This window comes from Lissotriton helveticus, chromosome 9 (genome assembly GCF_964261635.1).
Source record: "Lissotriton helveticus chromosome 9, aLisHel1.1, whole genome shotgun sequence".
In the NCBI taxonomy this organism is placed as follows: domain Eukaryota; kingdom Metazoa; phylum Chordata; class Amphibia; order Caudata; family Salamandridae; genus Lissotriton; species Lissotriton helveticus.
The window spans coordinates 1,278,828,054-1,278,855,287 of record NC_136070.1 but is presented as its reverse complement, the minus strand read 5'-3'; the positions used below and the strand labels follow the sequence as shown (position 1 = coordinate 1,278,855,287).

Sequence of the window (27,234 nt, the reverse complement as noted above, 5' to 3'; positions counted from 1 at the left end):
ATTATCTAGCGCCATTTTCAATGATATTATTTCAGTCTGTTATTCTGAATTAGTTTCTACTGAGTGTGTTTTTGTTAATAGAGGTCTTAGTTTACCTCCGCGCCACACTTCTTTTGTAATCTCACATGTGGGGTTGTATGCTTGTTCTCCCCAAACGGAGGGTTGAGTATGTCCGTTTGTATAGATTACACAAGCGTATTGTCGTAAGGGCAGAATGTCGATTGGCAGAGGGAAAGTTCTTTCATATTCTAGATTTTTTAATTCTTTTAATTCTGGATCAAAGTAGTACTTTACTTTGTCCGTTGTAATTGAATTCACCCATTGTATCCATTCCGGATTCAATGTTGTTGTTGGTAAATTACACGGTGTTGTTAATGCCTCAAAGGCTGATTCTGCTGTTCTGACTGTGATACGTCTACCGTCAGCTTTATCTTTTTCTCTAGCTATTGCGGTTTGAACTGCATTAACAATGTTTTCTTTAATACTGAATTTCTTTTCAGCTTCTGTGTACAAGTGTGATTTGAATGCAATCGGTACCTTTTCTCCCTCATTAGAGGTCAGGTATGTGAATCCGCATCTCCCTGGGATGACTCGAATCACAAGATTGCGTGTGTTATCACGTGTTTCTAATTTTGTTTTAATTAACATGTCTGTTTGTAAGGATCTCAAAATTTCTGTGTGTATTTGAGTCCAATTGGTTCTTTTAAAATCTGGTTTTATTAGATCATAAAAGGGGTTGGACCCTTTCTGCGTAATTTGCAATGTATGTTCTTCCGAAATTTAGGAAGCCTAGAATTGACTGTAGGTTTTTTAGTGTTCTCGGTGCTTGGAGTACGGCACATTTCTCTAGGAAATTGTCTGCCAGGCTTTTGCCTTCACTTGATAATTCATATCCTAAGAACAGGACTGTTAGATGGGCAATTCTGGATTTTTTAAAGTTGAATTTGTAACCCTCTGTTGCGAACCCAAGTATTATGGTGTTCACTCTCTTCAAGTGAGTATCCAAGTCATCATCTGTTAGGTATATGTCGTCGACATATGATAATGCTTCGTCGTCATATATTTGTAGTAATTCTGTTACTCTCGCTGAGAATACTCCCGGGCTGTTCTTGTATCCCTGGGCTAACCGACAGAATTGCTTTTGAGTGCCATTTATTGAGAACGCAGACAAATATCTGCTCTCTGGTGCTATGTTTTGACAAAAGAATCCATTAGAGATGTCTAATGTTGTTTTGTATTTTTTGCGCACTATGTTATTCATTAGTGCAGCACTATGCGAGTTTTGCACTGCAAAAGTTTTGCAACATGAGTTAAGGTGTCGGTAATCCAAAACTAGACGATATGAATTGTCTGGTTTGGAGACCGGAAACAAAGGGTTGTTCATTTGTGAGGTGCAAGTTTCAATCACCCCCTGGTATTCTAATTGATCTAGGATTTCTTTTACCTGTTTTTTAGCTTCTTGCTTAATTGGGTACTGTCTTTGTGCAGTAGGTTGTGATTTTAACTGGATTTTGTGAGGAGGAGAGTCCTCATCCCATCCTACGTGATTTTTATATAAAGCAGGAGCTTGAGCTACTGCCCACTTTCTAGCAAGTGTGTATTTTTTATGAATTGGGATATGATTTGAGAAGGCAGGCATAATTATTTCTTCGCCATGAGGGCAGTCCCTGACAAACTCTGGTGGCCAGTCTTTTTCAGCTAGAAGGATGTCATAGCCCTTGGAGAGATTATCCCAAAATAGTCCCCTTATTTTTCTAGTCTTATCCCCTTCTATACGTAATGTTATTTCATATATTTTGTGAGGTTTGCTAACTCTGGTGTCTGCAGTTTCCACTTGAAGATATTCATTCGTGTCCACTGTCTCCAGAAGATTCATAAGGACTTTGCGAGCTATGCTCACTTCTGCTGCGCTGTCTAGCATTGTCTGAGCCCATTCTCCGTTTTTCAGTTGTGTCCTCAGTATTCTCGGCATTGTTAACTACTTTAATACTGGCTACCTTCTTTTTTGGAAATTGTAATTTCTTTTTTAGATGAGCAGGTTCCTTGTCTTTGGACTTGGCGTGCTCTTCTCTTTGTTCTGATCGTCCTCTTCTTTCCAATTTCTGCGTGGAAGTCTGAAAAGATTGAGAGGGACGTGTATCAATGTCTTGATATCTATCAGGCTTCTTTATATTATCCCTATTTCTAAGGTTATATCTTTTCCCAGAGGGGTCACTTTGGGGTGACCTGTGTCTTTGGTTCGGAGATTTTTCTCTCCGCCGTGGAGACCTTCCTCTGGACTGGAATTTCTTTTCTTTACGATTGGATTGTTTGTTTCCATCCCAGCTCTTTTTTTGTGATGTTGAATTATTATTAAAAAATATTTTTTCAGGACTTTCAATCAGTTGTGGTTTTACTGGTATTCCACCTAAACTATCTCTACCTAGTTCCTCATAGGACTTTTCTATAATTCTGGCAATTTCAGCTGGTTGGTCTGCTATATCTGTCTCTTTTAACCTCTGGCGGATCGCCACGTTTGCTGCTTCTCCCTTTATGTTGGCTAATAATATAGCCGAGACCTGCTTGAAGTCTTTTAGTAATTTCATACCAAGAGTTAAAGCGGGTTCTGGACCGTATTCGTCTTGAATTTGTTTTAGCACATCTGGTATTACCGAAATGGATGGAACACCGTGCGTTTTTGTGTAGATGGAAGCAAAGACTGTACCCCAAGTGTCACAGTCCTCCACGTGTGGTGCGATTCCCATTGGAAGACAGATAGTCAGAATCCTATGTTTTTCTAACGGGGTGGTGTCTGGAAACACCGCCTCTATTTGGGTGATTTTCTGTGCTAACCAGAATGGTATTTGTTCCCGTTTAGCTGGTACTTTCCCTAGGCAGGATTGTATGTTCTGTGGTGTAATTTTATTTGTGTTCCCCTGATGAGGGGTCAGCTGTGGAATTTTAATTGCTGGTTGGATTGTTGAAGTCCGCATCACATATTGGACTAATTGTCTATGTAATTTTATTACTTGTTTTAGCTGTGTTAAAAGCTCTGGTGCAGGCATTCTTTCAATGTCTGGATGAGGTGTGTATCCGGCTAGGACCGGCCACGTTGCTCCTGGTCTACCTAAGGGACCGAGCCTGGTGATGTGATTATTATGTTTTAGGGCGCCATTAAATAAGAGCAGATGCTCTTGAAATTTAAGTGGTACTTCCACCTCCTCGAAAGGAGTATACTCTTCAGGAGGTTCCTCTGTTTTGTAATAGTGGAAGACCTTTGTTACAGCATTTGCTGCTGGAAAGTGTATCCATGAATAGAATACCTCTGTCTGCCGATATTCGTGTGCCTTTATTACGAATATGACTGTGCCACCTCTAGGTGTCAGTCCATTTTCTATAAGTTTTAAAGTTATAGATTTCCTTTTGTTGACCGGGATGAGTATTATATCCGGGTCTGCGTCTTGCATAGTATTATCAGCTGCTGTGAGTTCAGTTGCTATTCTAACTGCTTCTCTTTCATCATCACTGTCCATTTTACCGACAGGAAGGTTATTTTGTTTGTTTGCAGATCAGGTTTCTTATGGAAACAAAGATTAGATGCACAATATTTTGGAACAGTGTATCCTTCAACGTTGACTAAACCAAGGACCATACATAGGAGTTTCCTCCTGCGAGGTTTGGCGGATATTACCTTTCACCCACTCCAGACGTCTTTGGAGTATTATGGGAAAAAAGGGGTCTGAGTGAAATAGCACGACTGAGTTACTCTAAATGTCTTACGTTAGTTTTATCGCCTATCCAAACGCGTAGGGCGCCATGTAGTGTAGTTCCTATTATCCCAATAGGCTCTGCGCATTGGAATAATACCTTCAATAGTATAGGCCTAGACCAGACGTTAACTAGGTCTACTACTGTCGATATTAGACTTAAAGTTTTGGGTTTGCCAGCTAGCTCAGAGTTCACTAGAAACTTTCTCGAATAGGCAAGGCGGAGTTGAACCTCCCTGGATAGACAAGAAGGGATTTAGTTTCTGACAACCATAGAACATGACAACTTTGCTCTCCCCTAATCAAGAGTGTATCTCTAGAGTCGTGTGAAAACAAAAGACAACTTATTTTACTCAGTCAGTACGTGCATTCTTAGTCTCACCAGATTGTAGAGAAAAGGAAGAGACGGGCGTGTTCAATAAAAGATGGTATTTATTGATCAGTCTCTTTTCTCATACAAGAGAAATGGATCGATATTATCGCAATACTTATGGTTAAGTAAAGTGCATACATTAAAAGCAGAAGTATAAAATAATACTGTAAAAACATTTATATGGTTTCTAAGCCATATGAAGGTTTAAAATGGATAAAATAGATACATACACATATACATTTGACTAATCGTACTCAACTGGTGTTTCTAACTACGCCTACCCCGATGTACCTGACCTAAGCCTAATACGTGGGCGGGAATAGAAAGTAGCAGTTTAAGTTAAGTTTGTTTTGCCAAGTGACTGACTCAAGAATTCTCTGCGAGGGGTTATTCAGTTCTGTACCTGGAATTTAGGATGAATGAGGGATGGTATCTCTCGTCTCTGGTCTCGATATTCCAGGCTGCCTGCGAGGGCTACCCGGAAGCGCCGGAGCTGGATTTCTCGGCAGGAGAAAGGCAGCGTCTCGTTCTCAGCGCGTCAGGAAGGCGGGGCTGCGCCAGCGGGGTCTGCTCTGCTCTGGGCTTCGGCAAGTCTGGCTGCTCCGATCTCGTCACCACCGCGTGTGTTTGCATAGGGCAATATCGGTAATATTTATACCTTTAAGGTGCCGAGATTGACGTAAGGATGGACATAGATACGTCAATAAGGATGTCATACGACTTGGTCGTTAGCACATCCTTTTGCTGAAGTTCTCGGTGAAATCAAAACAATGGCCGCAGGGTTTTTCCCAGGTTGTCATAGGTTTGATTTGTTTTGAGAACTCCGTATGCCTTATCAGGGGCTGGAGGAATATCGCTTGTCTAATTAGATTGCAAGCGTTATGACCTAATCAGATAACACGTTCCTGTGCCGTAGTGTGGCTTAATCAGATAACGGTTTCTGCATCATGGGGGTTTTCTGCATCATGGGATGGCTGCTACTTAACTTGTTAACCAGAATAGGGTCAGGAATAGGGGGATCGATACAGAACCTATAGGAATACATCACACCCCTTGCGCCACTTTTGCGTTACTTTTAGTATGGGAAAAGTGACGCAAAAGTGGCGCAAGGGGCTTGTAAATCTGCCCCTAGATACAGATAGTGGGGCCTATTTATGAGCCGATGCGTGACTTTTGTGCAGCTGGTGCGTCACTTTTTATGGCGCACCAACAGGGTAAAAAAATGCACCTTGTTGCGTCATATTTACAAAGTGACTCATCTAGGTAGATGCGTCACTTTGTAAACCCCTGCGCCACATTATACCTACGCCAGGTATAATGTATGCGGGGGGCGTTTTGACGCAAGTAAGCCTCGTAAAAGTGACGCAGTGAAATCTATGAGATTACACTGCGTCACTTCTAGGACGTGAATGCGTCAATTTCTTACGCCTGCCTCACAGCAGGCGTACGACTGACGCAGGCCCTTTAACATCGGGCTTGCCTCATGTGAAAGGACACGTTGCTGGAGTTGCGTCACTTTTGTGACACACTCCAGCAATGCGTCACTTTAGCGCCATACAGATACGTCAGAAATACTGACGTATCTGTAACTCCTTGCGACATGATGCGTCATACTGTCAATATGACGCATCATTGGTGGTGCAAGGAGGGTGCAGTGAAAAGTGACGCATCGCTGTTTTCACGCAGCGATGCGCCACTTTTCATAAATGAGCTCCAGTGAGTTTAAAGAGGGCGTTCATAGATTCCTGGGTTATTCACTCTAATGTCATCCCTCAGTCCCCCTCCCAGAGGGCACTTAGGTGCCTAAGGGTAACCTCGGGCCCTCTCGCATCCTTTTATAAATGTAAATGTAGATGTAGTTGAGCTTATATAGCGCACAGCTACCCGCAGTGGGTTTCCCGGCACTTGCTTAGGGAACCCTTCCTGGTATTCCCCTGTGAGATAGCAGGGTATCCACAAGGTGAAAGTCAGGCATCCCGCCGCGAGGGGCCGTTGTGGAGATTAAGCAAGCTATTGCCCAGAGTCGCAGAGTGTGAACCCGTGAGTCGAGAAGGCACCGGGGCGAGAATTATTGAGTCCGTGGAATTTTTAGCCCAAGACCCGCCGAGGCGGGGAATTGAACCCTGGTCCAGGACCGATCTCAGCTTCCGGGTCTGCCGCCTCTAACCAGTGAGCCACACTTCTCCATATACAGACAGGTGACAGCTTTAAAGGTTCCCGAGTTCAGAGTCCGTCTTGTTTATGGGAAGAGGGGCAGATGTCCGGACAGCAGGTCTTTCTGAGAGAGCTGCGGGGCTGGGGCTGAGTCAGCCGTGTCTTTATGTTTTCACTGCAGGTCACTCGCCCTCATGGCCATCGATGGATGGTTTGGGTTCTATTTGCAATGTAAAGAGTTTGCAACAGTTTACGTCCATACCCAGTCCGGCCACGTGGTGGCAGTGTTGCATCAGACAAAGTGTAGATTATTGAAAAATATACATTCCCCGTGACAATGCACGTCTCAACCAAACCTTAATCACAGCGTCAACCACGTGTTTGCAAGAAATTGTAAGTCCGATAAAACATCACGAGAACATGTGCCTTTCCTATATATGTGTGTGTATAAGATATGTATATTTAAGTTTAAAACAAAAGTTATAACTCGTTTTTTTACAGTTTTGTAATATGTAAACTTTTAAAAACCAATTAAAAATAAGACAACACCCAGCAAAACATAGATATTTTGGATTCATATAAAAAATATATCCACTAGGTATGAACTTTTCTTCTTCTGCGTTGGCATGTTTGGGAATTCAGGAGATTTAGGGGCATATTCACAATGAAGTGACTGGCGTTAGTCTTCCTGGTTTAACGCCGCGCTCCGCCACTTCTGAAACGCAGGTCTACACCGTATTTACAACAATATGGTGCAGCCCTGCATTTCCCTCTGCGCTGCCGCTAATTGCAGCTGCCTAACGCCGATGCAGACACTCTTGCACCATAGTGCAAGGGTGTCTGCTTTGTGGGAATGATTGTTTGTGCAGCACATATAGGGCCTGATTCACAGAACTAACTTAAGACTCAATCCTAAACTTACTACTTTTGGTATTCACAGAAGTTGGGATTTTGTCTTAAGTTTGTCTTAAGTCTGTCTTAAGACAAACTTAAGACAGACTTAAGACAGACTTAAGTTAGGATTTTGTCTCAAGTCTGTCTTAAGTCTGTCTTAAGTCTGTTTTAAGACAAAATCCTAACTTCTGTGAATACCAAAATAGTAGTAAGTTTAGGATTGAGTCTTAAGTTCATTCTGTGAATCGGGCCCAATGAAACAGCAAAAACGAGGAGAAATAAAGCATTTCTCTTCATTTCGTCAGCTTAAGACCAGGTTTTCCCTGGTTTTCATTTTGCCACTGCCCCATATTTATGCCACCCTTGTGTATAGCGGGCAGCATCAAAATCAATGGGTGTTGCGGTGGAACACCCACTGCACCACCCATTGCCCTCCCACTTCACGCTAAGTATAATGTGAAAGGGTGTCTTATTTACAACGCAGCAAGTGGCTTAACTCTGCCTTGTAAATAAGGCAAAGCCTGTATCACCACCACAATGTCATTACAAGTGTCGTTCTGGTGGCGATAGGGGCTTGTAAATATGCCCCTTAGTGCTAAATGCACAGGTTCTCGACACTTTTTCAAAAGATCATAAAGTGCAGTCCCAGTAGTTGGCCATATGTGGTGCTGGATGTACTTTAGTTCTGGGCTGGTGTAGTTTAATTCCATTTTGTGTCCCTTTTTGGATGAAGTAACAGTAGAAGGGCAGTTTGTGAATATCAAGGTGCTTTAGTCTTTTATGGGGGGCACACGTCACTCTCTAAATCCCTTCCTGATCCCTCCTTACGCCTCCCTAAACCCCCTAGTAGAGGCTGTTACCAGACAGGGGTGGTGAGTCGGGTGGGGGAATTAATTAACCCAAAAAAACATACCTTTAAACGATCAGCCAGCCACCGCCTCCCCTGTATCCTCTTAAATTTCTGCAGTCCGGCCAGCAGCAGGAATCACCTTGCACACAGGCTCCCCTGAGCCAATCACAATGCTGCAATGCAGCGTTGTGATTGGTTTGAGAGGCGTGGATCACGCTCAGAATGGAACGAGGAGCTTGTGCATGCTCCTCACCAGACTGTGTAATGCAGCCTGGTAGGAACATGCAAAGTGCGCATGACTGTTTGGTCGGCCCGAGAGGGCTAGCCAAACAGTTCATGCATACTAAGGGCCCGATGTAGGTAATCCCAGATTACCGATTCTTAAATACCGAATCATACCGATTCGGTATTTAAGAACAGGCAAATGGGATGTAGGTAATTTTTCTTAAATAATTACCGAATCGGTAAGTTTCGGTAATTACCAAATCGGTATTTACCGATTCGGTAATTGACATTCATTCCTATGGGCCTGGTGGCCCATAGGAATGAATGTCAATTACCGAATCGGTAAATACTGATTCGGTAAATGGGGGAAACATTGAAGGGTGGCAGGGTGTCACTTTGACACCCTGTTGCACCCCTCAATCGTGTATGGGTGCACATGTTGCAGACATACATGCCCTAAGGGCATGTATGTCTGCAACATGGCACTGTTGGAAAAGCAAAAAAAATGCTTTTTCTAAGGTTTTCATTATTTACCACCAACTACTAGTTGGTGGTAAATAACGAATCCTAAAAGGGGAAAAGCACTCATTTGAGTGCTCCCTACATTTCAGATTCGGTAATTTACTGATTCGGTATTTTTAAGAATTGGTAATTTACCGAATCTGAAATGAAGCCACCTACATATGAAAAGCCTAAATCCGGTCGGTAACGGCCGAAATTCGGTAATTTCGTCCGTCACCGACCGGAATTACGCTTCCTACATTAAGCCCTTAGTGAGTGCAAATCACTCCTCCCTTGCTCTGGTCTGCCCCGCCACACATTGCGCACAGGACTCTGACTGCATGCAATAGGAAAAATAAAATAACAATATGTTATTGTTATTTTATTTTTCCTTTTTGTGCAGTGGGGCAATGCTCCTCAGCCTTAGCAGAGGAGCCGCCACTGACACACCCCCACCCCCTTTTAGAGATATTTCCCATTTCCCTATTAAAACATATACTTACTTGCAAAACGGTACAATGATGAATCTAGGGGTAAGCCCCTAGATCTTAACTGGTCTATTGATTCTCATCTTAAATCAGGATCTGATTACTGTTTCATTGCTAATCACCACTTTTAGGCCCAAAATATCTACTTATTGAATACATGTTGTTGAGATGCTGTGGAACTGACAATGCCCAGTTCTTTATGTTTCCAAACCACTAAAGTCTCTCGGCCCTATTCACAAAACTAGTTTAAGACATAATCCTAAACTTACTACCCTTTTGGTATTCACAGAAGTTAGGAGTCCTAACTTTAGGACTCCTAAATGCCCGCTGTGACTACCAAAAGTCTTAAAGTTAGGATTTTTCTCAGTTTAGGATTAGAAATTATTGCATCAAGCTGCAGTTCCACTAGTCATTACTAGATGTCCCTCACGAGTCAAATGCAAAAGCATTGAAACCCTAAGCTCAGAGCTAGTACTATAAATTCTACATACAAAGAGCTGAACTGCAGCTTCATGAAAGGGTTTCAATGCTTTTGCATTTGACTCATGAGGGACACCTAGTAACGACTAGTGGAACTGCAGCTTGATGTAATAATTTCAATGCTTTTGCATTTGACTCGTGAGGGACATCTAGCAACGACTAGTTGAACTGCAGCTCTTTGTAGAATTATTTTGATATTCGATACTATAATATTCACTGCCCACTGCTAATCTCGTCCCATAATGCTTTGCATTGCCTTTGGTTGGGATTGTATTTTTGCCCATAACTGTGCTTGGGGTGGTCCTAAGAGGATCGGACCACCACTGAATCGTTCAGCATGATATGCTCTTTGTTTTCAAGGCATCTGCTTGGTCCTCCCCCTAGGTTAGGAGGGACCCCAAAATCATCGCCTCTCTGATTGCCTGATATTATTCAATTTCAAAATAAACTTTTTAATGTGTAAAGTTGCTTTATCAAAGCATTTGTGGGTGCAGTTTAGAAGCTGACTCCCTATGTGGAGGAGTGGATTAACAAACCTCTGTTTTTCATGGAATGCGTAGTTAACAAATCTCATTGACCAGGGTTACTTTTTTCTGATTACTAAAATCTTAGAGTCAAGTATATAGCTGGCACACACCTGTTGCTGCTCTCCTGATTGGCTCCTGCTGATACGCTACTACTGATTTTCTTTGTGCTTTCTCACAGCTGTTGGCTTTTTGTGCAGACACAAATCGTGTTATTCCCATTTAGCTGAATTCCATCTGTTCAACCCTTTCTGCTGACTCAATCTTGTTTATACTATATTGACCCAACGCCCTGTGTCCTTTACTGCTGACACACAGCTGCTTACATTCTTGCTGCTGGTTCTCTGCTGCCTGTAGTCTTTCTGATGATTTACTGCTTTTCATATTGTTCTTGCTCATTCACTCCTCACACCGTGATGACTCAGTGCTGCTCAGACTCTTTCTGCTGACTCACGGCTGCTTTCCTTCTTGCTGTTGGTTCTTTGCTGCTTATAGTTTTTCTGCTGAGTTACTGCTTTTCATATTGTTCTTGCTGATTCACTCCTCACACCGTGATGACTCGATGTTGTTCAGACTTTCTGTTGACTCACAGCTACTTACATTCTTGCTGCTGATTCCGTGCTGTTTATAGACTTTCTGCTGATTTGCTGCTTTTCATATTGCTCTTGCTATTTCACTTCTCACACTGTGATGATTCAGTGCTATTCAGACTCTTTCTGCTGACTCACAGCTGATACACATTCTTGCCACTGATTCTCTGCTGCTTATAGACTTTCTGCTGATTCACTGCTTTTCATATTGCTATTGCTGATTCACTTCTCACACTGTGATGACTCAGTGCTGTTCAGACTCTTTCTAATGACTCACAGCTGCTTACATTCTTGCTGCTGGTTCTCTGCTGCCTGTAGTCTTTCTGCTGATTTACTATTTTTCATATTGCTCTTTCTGATTCACTTCTCACACTGTGATGACTCAGCGCTGCTCAGACTCTTTCCGCTGACTCACAGCTGCTTACATTCTTGTTGCTGATTCTCTGCTGCTTATAGTCTTTCTACTGAGTTACTGCTTTTCATATTGTTCTTGCTGATTCACTTCTCACACTGTGATGACTCAGCGCTGCTCAGACTCTTTCCGCTGACTCACAGCTGCTTACATTCTTGTTGCTGATTCTCTGCTGCTTATAGTCTTTCTGCTGAGTTACTGCTTTTCATATTGTTCTTGCTGATTCACTTCTCATACCGTGATGACTCAATCAAAGCTGTTCAGACTCTTTACGCTGACTCACAGCTGCTTACATTCTTGTTGCTGATTCTCTGCTGCTTATAGTCTTTCTGCTGAATTACTGCTTTTCATATTGTTCTTGCTGATTCACTTCTCATACTGTAATAACTTGATGTTGTTCAGACTTTCTGCTGACTCACAGCTGCTACATTCTTGCTGCTGATTCTGTGCTGCTTATAGATTTTCTGATGATTTGCTGCTTTTCATATTGTTCTTGCTGATTCACTTCTCACACTGTGACGACTCAGTGCTGCTCAGACTCTTTCTGCTGACTCACAGCTGCTTACATTCTTGCTGCTGGTTCTCTGCTGCCTGTAGTCTTTCTGCTGATTCACTGCTTTTCATATTGTTCTTGCTGATTCACTCCTCATACCGTAATTACTCGTTGTTGTTCAGAATTTCTGCTGACTCACAGCTGCTTACATTCTTGCCACTGATTCTCAGCTGTTTATAGTGTTTCTGCTGATATGCTGCTTTTCATATTGTTCTTGCTGATTCATTTCTAATACCGTAATGACTCGATGCTGTTCAGACTCTTTCTGCTGACTCACAGATGTTCATCTTTTCTTGCTGTAGAGGGCGCAGAGCTCAGTTTCCTAACTCACCTCTTTGAATCTGGGAACGCGGCAAAGCTTGGGGTTAAAATTGCAGACTTGGGAAGTGCTTGTTGGACGGTAAGCCTGCCTCCCCGCTTCCTGCCTACTGAACCCCGGCATCTCACTCCAACATACTTGTATCACTCACTCACAATGAACGCCAGTACCTCATCCCATCTGCCGCTCACCGTCCTTACTCACCATCTCACTCACAGCATCTCACTCCAACATACTTGTATCGCTCACTCACAATGAACGCCAGTACCTCATCCCATCTCCGCTCACCGTCCTTACTCACTTCACTCCAGCATCTCACTCCAACATACTTGTATCGCTCATTCACAATGAACGCCAGTACCTCATCCCATCTCCACTCACCGTCCTTACTCACCATCTCACTCACAGCATCTCACCCCAACATACTTGTATCGCTCAATCACAATGAACGCCAGTACCTCATCCCATCTCCGCTCACCGTCCTTACTCACCATCTCACTCACAGCATCTCACTCCAACATACTTGTATCGCTCACTCACAATGAACGCCAGTACCTCATCCCATCTGCCGCTCACCGTCCTTACTCACCATCTCACTCACAGCATCTCACTCCAACATACTTGTATCGCTCACTCACAATGAACGCCAGTACCTCATCCCATCTGCCGCTCACCGTCCTTACTCACATCTCACTCACAGCATCTCACTCCAACATACTTGTATCGCTCACTCACAATGAACGCCAGTACCTCATCCCATCTGCCGCTCACCGTCCTTACTCACATCTCACTCACAGCATCTCACTCCAACATACTTGTATCGCTCACTCACAATGAACGCCAGTACCTCATCCCATCTGCCGCTCACCGTCCTTACTCACCATCTCACTCACAGCATCTCACTCCAACATACTTGTATCGCTCACTCACAATGAACGCCAGTACCTCATCCCATCTGCCGCTCACCGTCCTTACTCACCATCTCACTCACAGCATCTCACTCCAACATACTTGTATCGCTCACTCACAATGAACGCCAGTACCTCATCCCATCTGCCGCTCACTGTCCTTATCATCTCACTCACAGCATCTCACTCCAACATACTTGTATCGCTCATTCACAATGAACGCCAGTACCTCATCCCATCTGCCGCTCACCGTCCTTACTCACCATCTCACTCACGGCATCTCACTCCAACATATTTGTATCGCTCATTCACAATGAACATCAGTACCTCATCCCATCTGCCGCTCACCGTCCTTACTCACATCTCATCCCCAGCATCTCACTCCAACATACTTGTATCGCTCATTCACAATGAACGCCAGTACCTCATTTCATCTCCACTCACCGTCCTTACTCACCTCACCCACGGCATCTCACTCCAACATACTTGTATCGCTCACTCACAATGAACGCCAGTACCTCATCCCATCTGCCGCTCACCGTCCTTACTCACCATCTCACTCCAACATACTTGTATCGCTCATTCACAATGAACGCCAGTACCTCATCCCATCTGCTGCTCACTGTCCTTACCATCTCACTCACAGCATCTCACTCCAACATACTTGTATCGCTCATTCACAGTGAACGCCAGTACCTCATCCCATCTCCGCTCACCGTCCGTACTCACATCTCACCCCAGCATCTCACTCCAACATACTTGTATCACTCACTCACAATGAACGCCAGTACCTCATCCCATCTGCCGCTCACCGTCCTTACTCACCATCTCACTCACAGCATCTCACTCCAACATACTTGTATCGCTCACTCACAATGAACGCCAGTACCTCATCCCATCTGATGCTCACCGTCCTTACTCACCATCTCACTCAGAGCATCTCACTCCAACATACTTGTATCGCTCACTCACAAATGAACGCCAGTACCTCATCCCATCTGGCACTTACCGTCCTTACTCACCATCTCACTCACGGCATCTCACTCCAACATACTTGTATCGCTCACTCACAATGAACGCCAGTACCTCATCCCATCTGGCGCTCACCGTCCTTACTCACCATCTCACTCACGGCATCTCACTCCAACATACTTGTATCGCTCACTCACAATGAACGCCAGTACCTCATCCCATCTGACGCTCACCGTCCTTACTCACCATCTCACTCAGAGCATCTCACTCCAACATACTTGTATCGCTCACTCACAATGAACACCAGTACCTCATCCCATCTGGCGCTCACCATCCTTACTCACCATCTCACTCACGGCATCTCAGTCCAACATACTTGTATCGCTTATTCACAATGAACGCCAGTGCCTCATCCCATCTCCACTCACCGTCCTTACTCACATCTCACTCACAGTATCTCACGCCAACATACTTGTATCGCTCACTCACAATGGACGCCAGTACCTTATCCCATCTCCGCTCACCGTCCTTACTCACCTCACCCACAGCCTCTCACTCCAACATACTTGTATCGCTCACTCACAATGAACACCAGTACCTCATCCCATCTCCGCTCACCGTCCTTACTCACATCTCACTCACAGCATCTCACGCTAACATACTTGTATCGCTCATTCACAATGAACATCAGTACCTCATCCCATCTGCCGCTCACCGTCCTTACTCACATCTCACTCACAGCATCTCACTCCAACATATTTGTATCGCTCATTCACAATGAACATCAGTACCTCATCCCATCTGCCGCTCACCGTCCTTACTCACATCTCACTCACAGCATCTCACTCCAACATACTTGTATCGCTCATTCACAATGAACGCCAGTACCTCATCCCATCTCCACTCACCGTCCTTACTCACCATCTCACTCAAAGCATCTCACTCCAACATACTTGTATCGCTCACTCACAATGAACGCCAGTACCTCATCCCATCTGCCGCTCACCGTTCTTACTCATCTCACTCACAGCATCTCACTCCAACATACTTGTATCGCTCAATCACAATGAACGCCAGTACCTCATCCCATCTGCCGCTCACTGTCCTTATCATCTCACTCACAGCATCTCACTCCAACATACTTGTATCGCTCATTCACAATGAACGCCAGTACCTCATCCCATCTGCCGCTCACCGTCCTTACTCACCATCTCACTCACAGCATCTCACTCCAACTTACTTGTATCGCTCACTCACAATGAACGCCAGTACCTCATCCCATCTGCCGCTCACCGTCCTTACTCATCATCTCACTCACAGCATCTCACTCCAACATATTTGTATCGCTCACTCACAATGAACGCCAGTACCTCATCCCATCTGCCGCTCACCGTCCTTACTCACCTCACCCTCAGCATCTCACTCCAACATACTTGTATCGCTCATTCACAATGAACGCCAGTGCCTCATCCCATCTGCCGCTCACCGTCCTTACTCACATCTCACCCCAGCATCTCACTCCAACATACTTGTATCGCTCACTCACAATGAACGCCAGTACCTCATCCCATCAGACTCTCACCGTCCTTACTCACCATCTCACTCAGAGCATCTCACTCCAACATACTTGTATCGCTCACTCACAATGAACGCCAGTACCTCATCCCATCAGACGCTCACCGTCCTTACTCACCATCTCACTCAGAGCATCTCACTCCAACATACTTGTATCGCTCACTCACAATGAACGCCAGTACCTCATCCCATCTGGCGCTCACCATCCTTACTCACCATCTCACTCACGGCATCTCACTCCAACATACTTGTATCGCTCACTCACAATGAACGCCAGTACCTCATCCCATCAGACGCTCACCGTCCTTACTCACATCTCACTCACAGTATCTCACGCCAACATACTTGTATCGCTCACTCACAATGGACGCCAGTACCTTATCCCATCTCCGCTCACCGTCCTTACTCACCTCACCCACAGCATCTCACTCCAACATACTTGTATCGCTCACTCACAATGAACGCCAGTACCTCATCCCATCACCGCTCACCGTCCTTACTCACATCTCACTCACAGCATCTCACGCTAACATACTTGTATCGCTCATTCACGAGCGCCAGTACCTCATCCTATCTCCGCTCACCGTCCTTACTCACATCTCACTCACAGCATCTCACTCCAACATATTTGTATCGCTCATTCACAATGAACATCAGTACCTCATCCCATCTGCCGTTCACCGTTCTTACTCACATCTCACTCACAGCATCTCACTCCAACATACTTGTATCGCTCACTCACAATGAACGCCAGTACCTCATTTCATCTCCACTCACCGTCCTTACTCACCTCACCCACGGCATCTCACTCCAACATACTTGTATCGCTCACTCACAATGAACGCCAGTACCTTATCCTATCTGCCGCTCACCGTCCTTACTCACCACCCCACCCCAGCATCTCACTCTCCTTCCGTCAGTCCTGCAGAAGCATAAGCTGAAAAGAAAGGCAAGACATTTGAGCATGATCTTAGGGAATGAAGAAGAAACACTAAGAACATTGAACTAATGAATGCAATTTTTGGTTATTTTCAAAAATAGCAATATGACAATAGAAAGGGGTAAGTGGTTAATGTTTGTTTAGGGTAAGTGTTATTGGGATGTTTCGGTTTATGGATAGGTTAAGAAAGGAACCTGGCAGGTTTGGGGTACAGGTTGTTAAGGTTAGTGGTATGGGTTAGAATAAGGGTTAGCATTAGAATTAGGGTAAAGCCTGGCCTTAGAATAAGGTTTAGGGTTGGGGTCTGTGTAGGGATTAGTGTTAGGGTAAGGGTTAATGACGTTAATGCTTGGGCAAGTGTTAGTGTTTCTGTATGTGTAAGGGTTAGTGTTAGGGTAAAGGTTAATGTTAGTGTTCAACTAAGGGATATTTTCCTGGTAGGCGTTAGTGTCAGTGTTTGTCTAAGGGTTAGTTGTTAGGGTTAGTGTCAGTGTTTGTCTAAGGGTGAGTTGTTAGGGTTAATGTCAGTGTTTGTCTAAGGGTTAGTTGTTAGGGTTAGTGTCAGTGTTTGTCTAAGGGTTAGTTGTTCGGGTTAGTGTCAGTGTTTGTGTAAGGGTTAGTTGTTAGGGTTAGTGTCAGTGTTTGTCTAAGGGTTAGTTGTTAGGGTTAGTGTCAGTGTTTGTGGAAGGGTTAGTTGTTAGTGTTTGTGTATGTATATGGGTTAGTGTTAGGGTAAAGGTTAATGTAAGTGTTCGACTAAGTGATATTTTCCTGGTAAGCGTTAGTGTCAGTGTTCGTCCAAGGGTGAGTTGTTAGGGTAAATGTCACTGTTTGTGGAAGGGTTAGTTGTTATGGTTAGTGTTCAGTTTAGGTTTAGTGTTTGGTGTAAGCGTTAGTGTTTGGTAACAGTGTTCAGGTAAAGGTTAGTGTTTGCTTAAGGTTAATTATTAGGATCAAAGTTAATGTTACTCTTTGAGTAGGGGTTAGTTGTAGTTTTAGGGGAAGGATTAGTGTTAGTCATTGGTAAAGGGTTATTGTTCGGGTAAGTGTTAGTGTCATTGTTTGTGTACGGGTTAGTTGTCAGGTTAGCGCTGCTGGTCAGTTTAGGGTTAGACTTTGGGAAGCATTAGTATTAGGGTTTGTAACAGTCTTCAGGTAAGAGCCAGCCTTTGGGTGAGGTTTATTGCTAGGGTAAAAGCTAGTACTTGGGTAATCGTTAGTGTTCAGGTAAGCGTTAGTGGTAGTGTTCAGTTAAGGGTTGGTGTTCGGTTAAGAGTTAATATTTGGGTAAGGGTTAATGTTCAGCTGCTTATAAGGGATAGTTTTAGTTCAGGATTAATTTAGGGTTAGGTTAGAGGTAGAAAGAGGCTTAGGTTAAAGCTTAACTAAATATAAGGGATCTTATGGCTAGAGTTAGGTTACTTTTAAGGGTAGGGTCATGGCTACAGGTGGCCTTACGGTCTCATCAGGGTTTGGAAGAATGAGAACCCCCCCCCCCTATAAATGAGCAACGCTCCTGAGTTACCAAACCTTCAGTTACTCAATATCCTTCAATGGTGGGGAACTACCAAGTTTCTGATGTTCACTTATCTGCCCAAGCTTGCAATTAACAACCTCTACACGCGCTGGGATAAAAATACCAACATGTTAGGGACATTTCTTTTTTGTGTCACCAAACAAACCCTTGCTTCCTGGGTTTGCTTCTGTGTAACAAAAACGGCCAAGTTGGCTGCAATGAAATGGAGCCCCACAGCGCTTTTCATTTTACTGAGAGGGTGCCCGCCAAGTCTACTGAAGCCCCTTCATCATACATGCTCCACCAGAGTGGTAGGTAATATGGCAAAGACCATCCTGGCAGGCGGGCGATCACCTGCTGGGGTCATAATGGGTTGACGAGTAGATTTAAGGTTGGGCAAAGGGTTAGGGCTGTCACAAGGGTTATGATTAGGGTAGGATCTCAGTAAGGATTAGGATAAAGACTAGTGTTAGGGAACGTGTGAGAGGAATTGCTACGGTTAGGCTTAGATCAAGGAATGGATTAGTTTTTGGTTTAGGGTTAGCTTTCCGGCTATGGTTAAGTAGCTGGTAGGAATTGCATATAGATTAGGTAGGTTTAAAGGAGAGTGTTAGTGGTGAGGTTAGGGTAGGCTAGGGGTTGAAGCAAATGTAAAAGATAATGGAAAGTTGAAGGTTATGGTTTGATAGTGAATATAATATGTAAAACCAAATATGTGCAGGGGACAAACCTTTTTCTGTAGGAGCCCGTGGCCGGTGCTGTCGAAGACGATAGTTGGCAATTACCAAGGCTTCCATGGTCTTGCTTAGGAATCCGCATAACTTGCGCAATTCTGTGGAGCACAAGGAGGAGTGTGGCTCACTGATTAGAGCGGCAGACCCTGATGCAGAGGTCTGGCCCGGGACCAGCGTTCAATTCCCGACGCGGCAGGGTCCTGAGCCTAAAATGTCCACGGACTCGATAATTCTCAACTTGGTGCCTATTCTAATCATGGGGTCCCACGCTGACACTCTGGGCAATAGTTGCTTAATCTCCACTACGGCGGCCCACCCGCTGCGGGATGCCTGGCTTTCACCCTGGGATACCCAGTAGGGGTTATCTCACAGGGAAAAACCAGGACGGTTTCCCAAGGCAAGCGCCTTGATGCCTTCGGGTGATACGTGCGCTATATAAGTCGCAATACATTTACATTTACACAATCACGTGGAATTGCCTAAGAATTCTGTAAGATTACACTTGAATTACGCTACAAGAGTAATTGCGCGAGCAGCAGTAATTGCATAATTGTTATTAATTCCATGTCAAGAGTAACGCGGATTTACCAAAATTACTCCAGTTCCTCTGGTATAATTGAAATTCTGCCCCGGCCTAGTTGTGATTGCGCCTCATGCCTTTTTCTTACACCACCCAACAATTCCTGTCTTTTTATCTCAATCCTGCAGGCTCTTTTTTATCCCCTCCCGGCTTTCTCCCTTGGTCACTGTTTTCCTATCTGCCCGTCTGTTTCTTGCTCTGGACCAAAGTTAGATGATGAAAAATAATGCCCAGTCCCCAAATATGAGCACCTTTGTCCATGATCAGCAAGCACCGGCAGAAATTAAGCATATGGTTAGGTTATTCTAAGAAGCAGTGTTCAGGTTAAGATTAGAGTGAGGTGAGGGTTGGGGGTTCAGGAAATACAAGGGACAATGTGAGCATTAGGGTACCTTTAGGGTTACAGTTATGCTATGACTAGTACCAGGGTTGGTTAGGGTCAGAGTAAATGTAAGGGCGAGTGGTATGTTTAGTGTTACAGTTATGGCTGATGCTATACTGTTAACTTTATAGAATTGTATATTATGGGTTCTTTTTTATTGTTAACCTAATTTAAAATGAGACATTAGCGGGCACGTATTCCTTATTGTATTTTATCATCTTCCACCTTCCACCTTCCTCCCTCCCTCCCTCAACCACCTCCTGCCCAGCTCCTGCACTTTTATGTCTTCTACTCATCTGCCAACTGTACTGCAGCATCTCGTCTTGATCCCCCTCTGAGACTCCCTCCATTAGAACAATAGCATCTCACCATGATCCACCACCAAGACTCCTCCTCTTAGAATCACAGCATCTCACCATGATCCACCACCAAGACTCCTCCTCTTAGAATCACAGCATCTCACCATGATCCACCACAAGACTCCATCACTTCAAACCACAGCATCTCACAATAATCCACCTCTAAGAGTCCTTCCCTTAGAACCACAGCATCTCACAATAATCCACCTATAAGACTCCTTCCCTTAGAACCGCAGCATCTCACCATGATCCACCATCAAGACTCCTCCTCTTAGAATCACAGCATCTCACCATGACCCACCACCAAGACGCCTCCTCTTAGAATCACAGCATCTCACCATGATCCACCACCAAGACTCCATCACTTCAAACCACAGCATCTCACAATAATCCACCTCTAAGAGTCCTTCCCTTAGAACCACAGCATCTCACCATGATCTGATAATAAGACTCCTCCTCTTAGAATCACAGCATCTCACCATGACCCACCACCAAGACTCCTTCTCTTAAAACCACAGCATCTCACAATGATCCACCTCTAAGAGTCCTTCCCTTAGAACCACAACATCTCGTCTTGATCCCCCTCTCAGACTCCCTCCATTAGAACCACAGCATCTCACCATGATCCACCACAAGACTCCTCCTCTTAGAACCACAGCATCTCACCATGATCCACCACAAGACTCCTCCTCTTAGAACCACAGCATCTCACATGATCCACCACAAGACTCCTCCTCTTAGAACCACAGCATCTCACCATGATCCACCACAAGACTCCTCCTCTTAGAATCACAGCATCTCACCATGATCTGATAATAAGACTCCTTCCCATAGAACCACAGCATATCGCCATGACCCACCACCAAGACTCCTCCTCTTAGAATCACAGCATCTCACCATGATCCACCACAAGTCTCCTCCTCTTAGAATCACAGCATCTCACCATGATCCACCACAAGACTCCTTCCCTTAGAACCAAAGCATCTCGCCATGATCTGATAATAAGACTCCTTCCCATAGAACCACAGCATCTTGCCATGACCCACCACCAAGACGCCATCACTTCAAACCACAGCATCTCACAATGATCCACCTCTAAGACTCTTCCCTTAGAACCGCAGCATCTCACCATGATCGACCTCTAAGACTCCTTCCCTTAGAACCACAGCATCTCGTCTTGATCCCCCTCTCAGACTCCCTCCATTAGAACCACAGCATCTCACCATGATCCACCACAAGACTCCTTCCCTTAGAACTGCAGCATCTCGCCATGATCTGATAATAAGACTCCTTCCCATAGAACCACAGCATCTCGACATGACCCACCACCAAGACGCCATCACTTCAAACCACAGCATCTCACAATGATCCACCTCTAAGAGTCCTTCCCTTAGAACCACAGCATCTCACAATGAATAACTTCTAAGACTCCTTCCTTTAGAACCACAACATCTCGCCATGATCCACCTCTAAGTCTCTTCCCTTAGAACCGCAGCATCTCACCTTGATCTGATTCTCAAACTCCTTCAATTAGAACCACAGCATCTTGCCATGACCACCTATAAGACTCCTTCCCTAAGAACCACAGCATCCGCCATGATCCACCTCTAAGACTCCTTCCATTAGAACCACAGCCTCTCACCGTGATCCACCTCTAAGACTCCTTCCCTTAGAACTGCAGCATCTCACCGTGATCCACCACTAAGACTCCTGCCTTTAGAACCATAGCATCTTGCCATGATCCACCTCTAAGTCTCCTTCCCTAAGAACCATAGCATCTTGCCATGATCCACCTATAAGACTCCTTCCCTTAGAACCGCAGCATCTCACCATGGTCCACCTCCAAGACTCCTTTCCTTAGAACCACAGCATCTCACCACGATTGACCTCTAAGACTTCTTCCCTTAGAACTGCAGCATCTCACCATGATCTGTCTCTCAATCTCCTTCCTCCAGATCCCGGCATCTCTCCACGATTTCACTCTCAAACTCCTTCCACAGGATCTAGGTGCCTCATCACAATCTGCCTCTCAAACTCCTTCCTCAGAACATTGGGGTCTCACCAAGATCTGCCTCTCAGACTACTTCGCCGGAGCCCAAGCCTCTCACCACGATCTCCCTCTCAAACTCCTTCCACACGATCTAGGTGTCTCATCACAATTTGCCTCCTTTAACAGAACCCTGGCACGTCACCATGATCTGCCTCTCAGACTCCTTCCCCTGAACCTTGGCTTCTAACCAAGACCAGTTACTCAGACTCCTTCATCAGTACACCAGCATCTCACTATGATCTACCTCCTCGTCTCATTCCCCCAGAACCCCCCGTGTCTCACCACGATCTGCCTCTCAAAACCCATCTCCCAGAATTGGAACATTTTACCACGATCTGCCTCTTAGACTCATTCCCTCAGAACCCGCGTGTCTCACCACTATCTGCCTCTCAAATCCTTCCACAAGAACCTCGGCATCTCACCACAAACAGTCTTCCAAACTCCTTCACTTAGAATCCCATCTCCTGACCACCATCAGCCTCGCACTCACCTTCCTTTAGACAACCAGCATCTCAATCCTTTTTGTATCTCATTCTTTTTCCATTGAACCTCAGTATCATCTTAGTTGCTCTTTCTTGTTCATTTACTCATTCCTGGTACTCTCTGGGAGTATTCATTAATTGCAGATATTGTTCTAAACTCACGGTGGGGGTATCCTTTGGACCGGGACTTCTGTGGTTATGCATTAACCACTGTTTTTCGTTTCAGTACAAACCTTTCTCCGAGGAGATCCAAACACAGCAGTACCGGGCTCTAGAAGTTCTACTGGGATCAGGATACAGCACTCCAGCAGATATATGGAGCACTGCATGCATGGTAAGGACCACCATCCGGTGTACTGCATGCATGGTAAGGAGCACGACCCTGTGCACTGCGTGCATGGTAAGGAACACAACCCGGTGCACTGCATGCATGGTAAGGAGCATGACCTGGTGCACTGCGTGCATGGTAAGAAGCACAACCCGGTGCACTGCATGCATGGTAAGGAGCATGACCTGGTGCACTGCGTGCATGGTAAGAAGCACAACCCGGTGCACTGCATGCATGGTAAGGACCACCATTTGGTACACTGCACACATGGTAAGGATCATCATCCTGTGTACTGCATGCATGGTAAGGACCACCATTCTGTGCACTGCACGCATGGTAAGGACCACAACCTGGAGCACTGCATGCATGGTATGGACATACCACTGGTAAGTTCCTAATAAACACTGTGTTGTGCCACTTCTAGGATTCAAGTTCCATTACCCATTACTATTTCTTTTTCTTTGCATCACAACAATTTATCTTTGTGTTTTCAAAGCTCAGATAGAATTTGTTTGGTTTAAAAAAATTCTCATTCCATTTAACCTATGTTGCAATTCAATCAAGTCACGCACAGTTGGCCGCGTTAAACAGGACACCAAGCCCGGGTTTCCAGTCTTCGGCGATATGAGATCCAACTATGTGTCTGATTTAGAGTTCAGCAGACGGGTTACTCCATCACAAACAGGGTCGAACTGACCTGTAGCGCAATCCCAATGGGCTGGTTTGACAGAGCGGTGTGTGGGTCGGTTTTTTAGCAGTTTGTGGGCCTGTTATATAAGGTTGCATGGGCTTGTTGTTACTGTTGATTTCGCTCATATTACCACAAACATTACCTGCAGCAAAGAACAATGCATGCAGTCTGACATACCTTGCAAAATACACATACAGCGTGCCATTAGGAGTAAAAACTGGCCTCTTTTATAAACGTGGGCCACTTTTATAGCTATATGGTTCGCTATTCGAGGCCATATTTATTTTGGTGCCTGTCCCTTGTTTTTTGTCCTGTCCGATCCTGATCGCAAACATGATGGCTATCCCGTCTGCCGTATTATAAGTGCATTATATCCAATGGAACTTGTAAACCGTCTGCAAAGTCTAAATTAAGCCCATAATCAGCGAAGTATAAATGAAACCAGAAAGGTAGTAAGATACACCTTTAATTCACTTGCTTGTTACTGTTAAAACACTTATATCTATTTTTGTCAACTTTAACCTTAAATTACAAACCATTATGTAAAAAATTGATTCATTTCTGTCTCATGGTTCCAGAGCAGAGTGCAAGTTGTATTTTTAGGGCACGCGGAGGCTGGTGCTGGCTCCTTCTACAAGTCTCTGCTGAGTCTGACATCTGACACTCCATATACAGCCTCATCTCTCCAGCATGTGTATGAAGGGGGAACAATGTTTACAACGCAACTTTTACAACGCACTTCCATTACAACAAAACTTTTACAACGCAACATCCATTACAACGCATGTCATTACAACGCAACCATTACAACGCATGACACTACAACGCATACCATTACAACACATACCATTACAACGCATACCATTACAACGCATAGTACCCCTACACTATCCAACACTTACCCTACTGTTGCACCCCCTGGAGTTAGAATAGTAATTTTTACCCCTATACTATCCAACACCTACCCTACTGTTACACCCCCTGGAGTTAGAATAGTAATTTATACGCCTATACTATTCAATACTTACCAATTATGCCATGTAATGGTATGCGTTGTAATGGTATGCGTTATAAAGGTAGTATGCGTTGTAATGGAATGCGTTGTAATGGTAGTTTATGGAAATTCGCTGTAATGGCATGCGTTGTAATGGAATGCGTTGTAATGGATGTTGCGTTGTAAAAAATGTGTTGTAATGGCATGCGTTGTAAAAGTATGCGTTGTAACGACATACAACCGTATGAAGGGCTGCCTGATTTCATCTTGTACATGTTGCCCCACATCCAATGGCCATTTATCATCACGCGGTTCCTAAAACCGGCAGAAGGGAAGATAATCTGGTTGTTAGACTAGAGGGATCTCAGCATGACTGTAAACTTATGCAGGGTACCAGAAAGATTGCCAATAAGGTGAAATATACAGTACAGCTTATGGAGCATCTCCTGCAGAAGGCAACCATTTAATTTAATGTTATAAAAGTGAAAAATTGATTCTTTGAGGGAGGTGAATCGAGATCCTCTGATGTAAAAATGTAGTAATATCTCACTGTTCCAGGCATTTGAAATGGCCACTGCTTCATACCTGTTTGAACCTCAAGCGGGGAAGGCGTTCTCCAGAAATGATGGTATGACTTTCTTTTAACTCTGAACTTTGCTCAACTATGCTAATGTGAAAAAATATAATTTTCCCTGTACCTTTTAGACATCATTTCATGTTCTCCTTTCCTTTCTTTTGACCTTTCAGATCACTTAGCATGCATAATAGAACTTCTTGGACGGATCCCACCCAAAATTGCTTTGTCGGGGACAAATTCACCAACATTTTTCAACAGACAAGGTATAATGAATCTGTCAATTCCCTACGTTAGGCCTGTGCGAACGCGTAGAGTGTCACTCTGCAGAGTTCCATAGAGTTACGCGAGCGTTGGAGTTGCGCTACGTCAAGCTGCTCGCACTGGGCCTGATTCACAGAACTAACTTAAGACAAAATCCTAAACTTACTACTTTTGGTATTCACAGAAGTTAGGATTTTGTCTTAAGTTTGATTTAAGACAGACTTAAGACAGACTTAAAGTTACAAATGGGGGTGGGGTCGCACACTACTCACACACCGGCGGTGTCACCCCTAAGGACTCTGGTCAATGTAGTAAAGTGTTCGCGATGCATCATCTTTCGATCTTCTGCTATCTTCGAGTAGTAGTGTGAGTAGTGTGCGACCCCACCCCCATTTGTAACTTTAAAGCTCCCGTGAGCAGTGGGCTGATGAGCCTGGGATCCCGCACCTACGCGCCTGAGTGGTACTATACCTGGCAGATATTGGCAGCCATCGGCAACCCCAGTACACGGCCTATCCCTGCTGATGAGGGGTAATACCCCGAAACACGTGTCCAGGGATGGCGAAGACAGCGAAGATAGCAGAAGATCGAAAGATGATGCATCGCGAACACTTTACTACATTGACCAGAGTCCTTAGGGGCGACACCGCCGGTGTGTGAGTAGTGTGCGACCCCACCCCCATTTAAGACAGACTTAAGTTAGGATTTTGTTTTAAGTTTGTCTTAAGTCTGTCTTAAGTCTGTCTTAAGACAAACTTAAGACAAAATCCTAACTTCTGTGAATACCAAAAGTAGTAAGTTTAGGATTTTGTCTTAAGTTAGTTCTGTGAATCGGCCCCAATAATTTTTACCATCAGGAGCTTCTCCTGTGACGTAAAATCAGCGCAAACGACATCACACTGCATGCCAGAGGGCGCTGCTTATTTCTGCCACTTGGGTAGATTTTCTACAATAGTGGCAGCTTTCTCACCGCGAGCAGCAGCTTTCTCTGACTACCTTACAAATATAAATGGGGGGGAGCAGGGGGTGGAAGCCTAGCACCACAACATCTCTAAGAAAAGTAGATTCTGGGGCTACTGCAAAAATGCTTTACGTCACCGAAACCTTACGCTTGCACAGCAGACATGTTTCTTTAATGTGCCCCTTCATGGAGAGTTTAACAATGTCTGCTTGTTTATCCCCAGGTGACCTGCTCCGGATCCCTTCCTTCTACCCATGTGGGCTGTATGAGACCCTTGTGGGAAGGTTCAAGTGGCCGTCCACCGAGGCTGACCCTTTCTCCAACTTCTTGCAGCCCATGCTGGCGTACGCGCCAGAGAAAAGGGCCACCGCTGAAAAATGCCTCCAACACCCCTGGATCAACTCGTAAAAAAACTTCTTCTGGGCGAACTGGTTTACAAAACATCAGTGAAAAAAACATGAAACTGGTTTAACAGGATATTAATAGGCATTTGAACTAGATTTTTTTAAAAGGGTGCTACAAATTCAGATTTTAGGAGTTGTTTCAAACTGAGGAAGATTTGTTTTTTATTCTTTTGCCCGCGAAGATCACACTCTCTTTGTTATGTATGTTCTGGAGGCTGATTTTACAACCCGCACTTTATGAAAAGATTTCAGTAGACCCCCAGTGGGTCGAAGGTCCGCCCTCAGCTCCCCTTCCGCAGGATGTTACCTGGATATCGGTGTGAGATAAATTTACATGCAACGGATCTACCTGGAATTCTGAACCTAGACCGTAGCAATGCTCAAAGCCTGTCATGATTCCAGCCCTTGAGG

At 44.6% G+C, this 27,234-nt stretch overlaps 1 protein-coding gene across 1 annotated transcript in view; it reads left to right on the top strand.

Annotated features, from left to right (window-relative positions):
- Positions 1–26,999, top strand: part of LOC144780823 (SRSF protein kinase 3-like) — a 202,413-nt gene extending 175,414 nt beyond the window's left edge. The window contains exons 8-12 of the mRNA XM_078659326.1: positions 12,093–12,190; positions 22,834–22,941; positions 25,179–25,248; positions 25,368–25,460; positions 26,643–26,999. Coding sequence (XP_078515452.1) covers positions 12,093–12,190; positions 22,834–22,941; positions 25,179–25,248; positions 25,368–25,460; positions 26,643–26,827 — 554 coding nt within the window. The 3' untranslated portion in view covers positions 26,828–26,999. The remainder of the gene's footprint in view (positions 1–12,092; positions 12,191–22,833; positions 22,942–25,178; positions 25,249–25,367; positions 25,461–26,642) is intronic.
- The last annotated feature ends 235 nt before the right edge of the window (positions 27,000–27,234 follow it).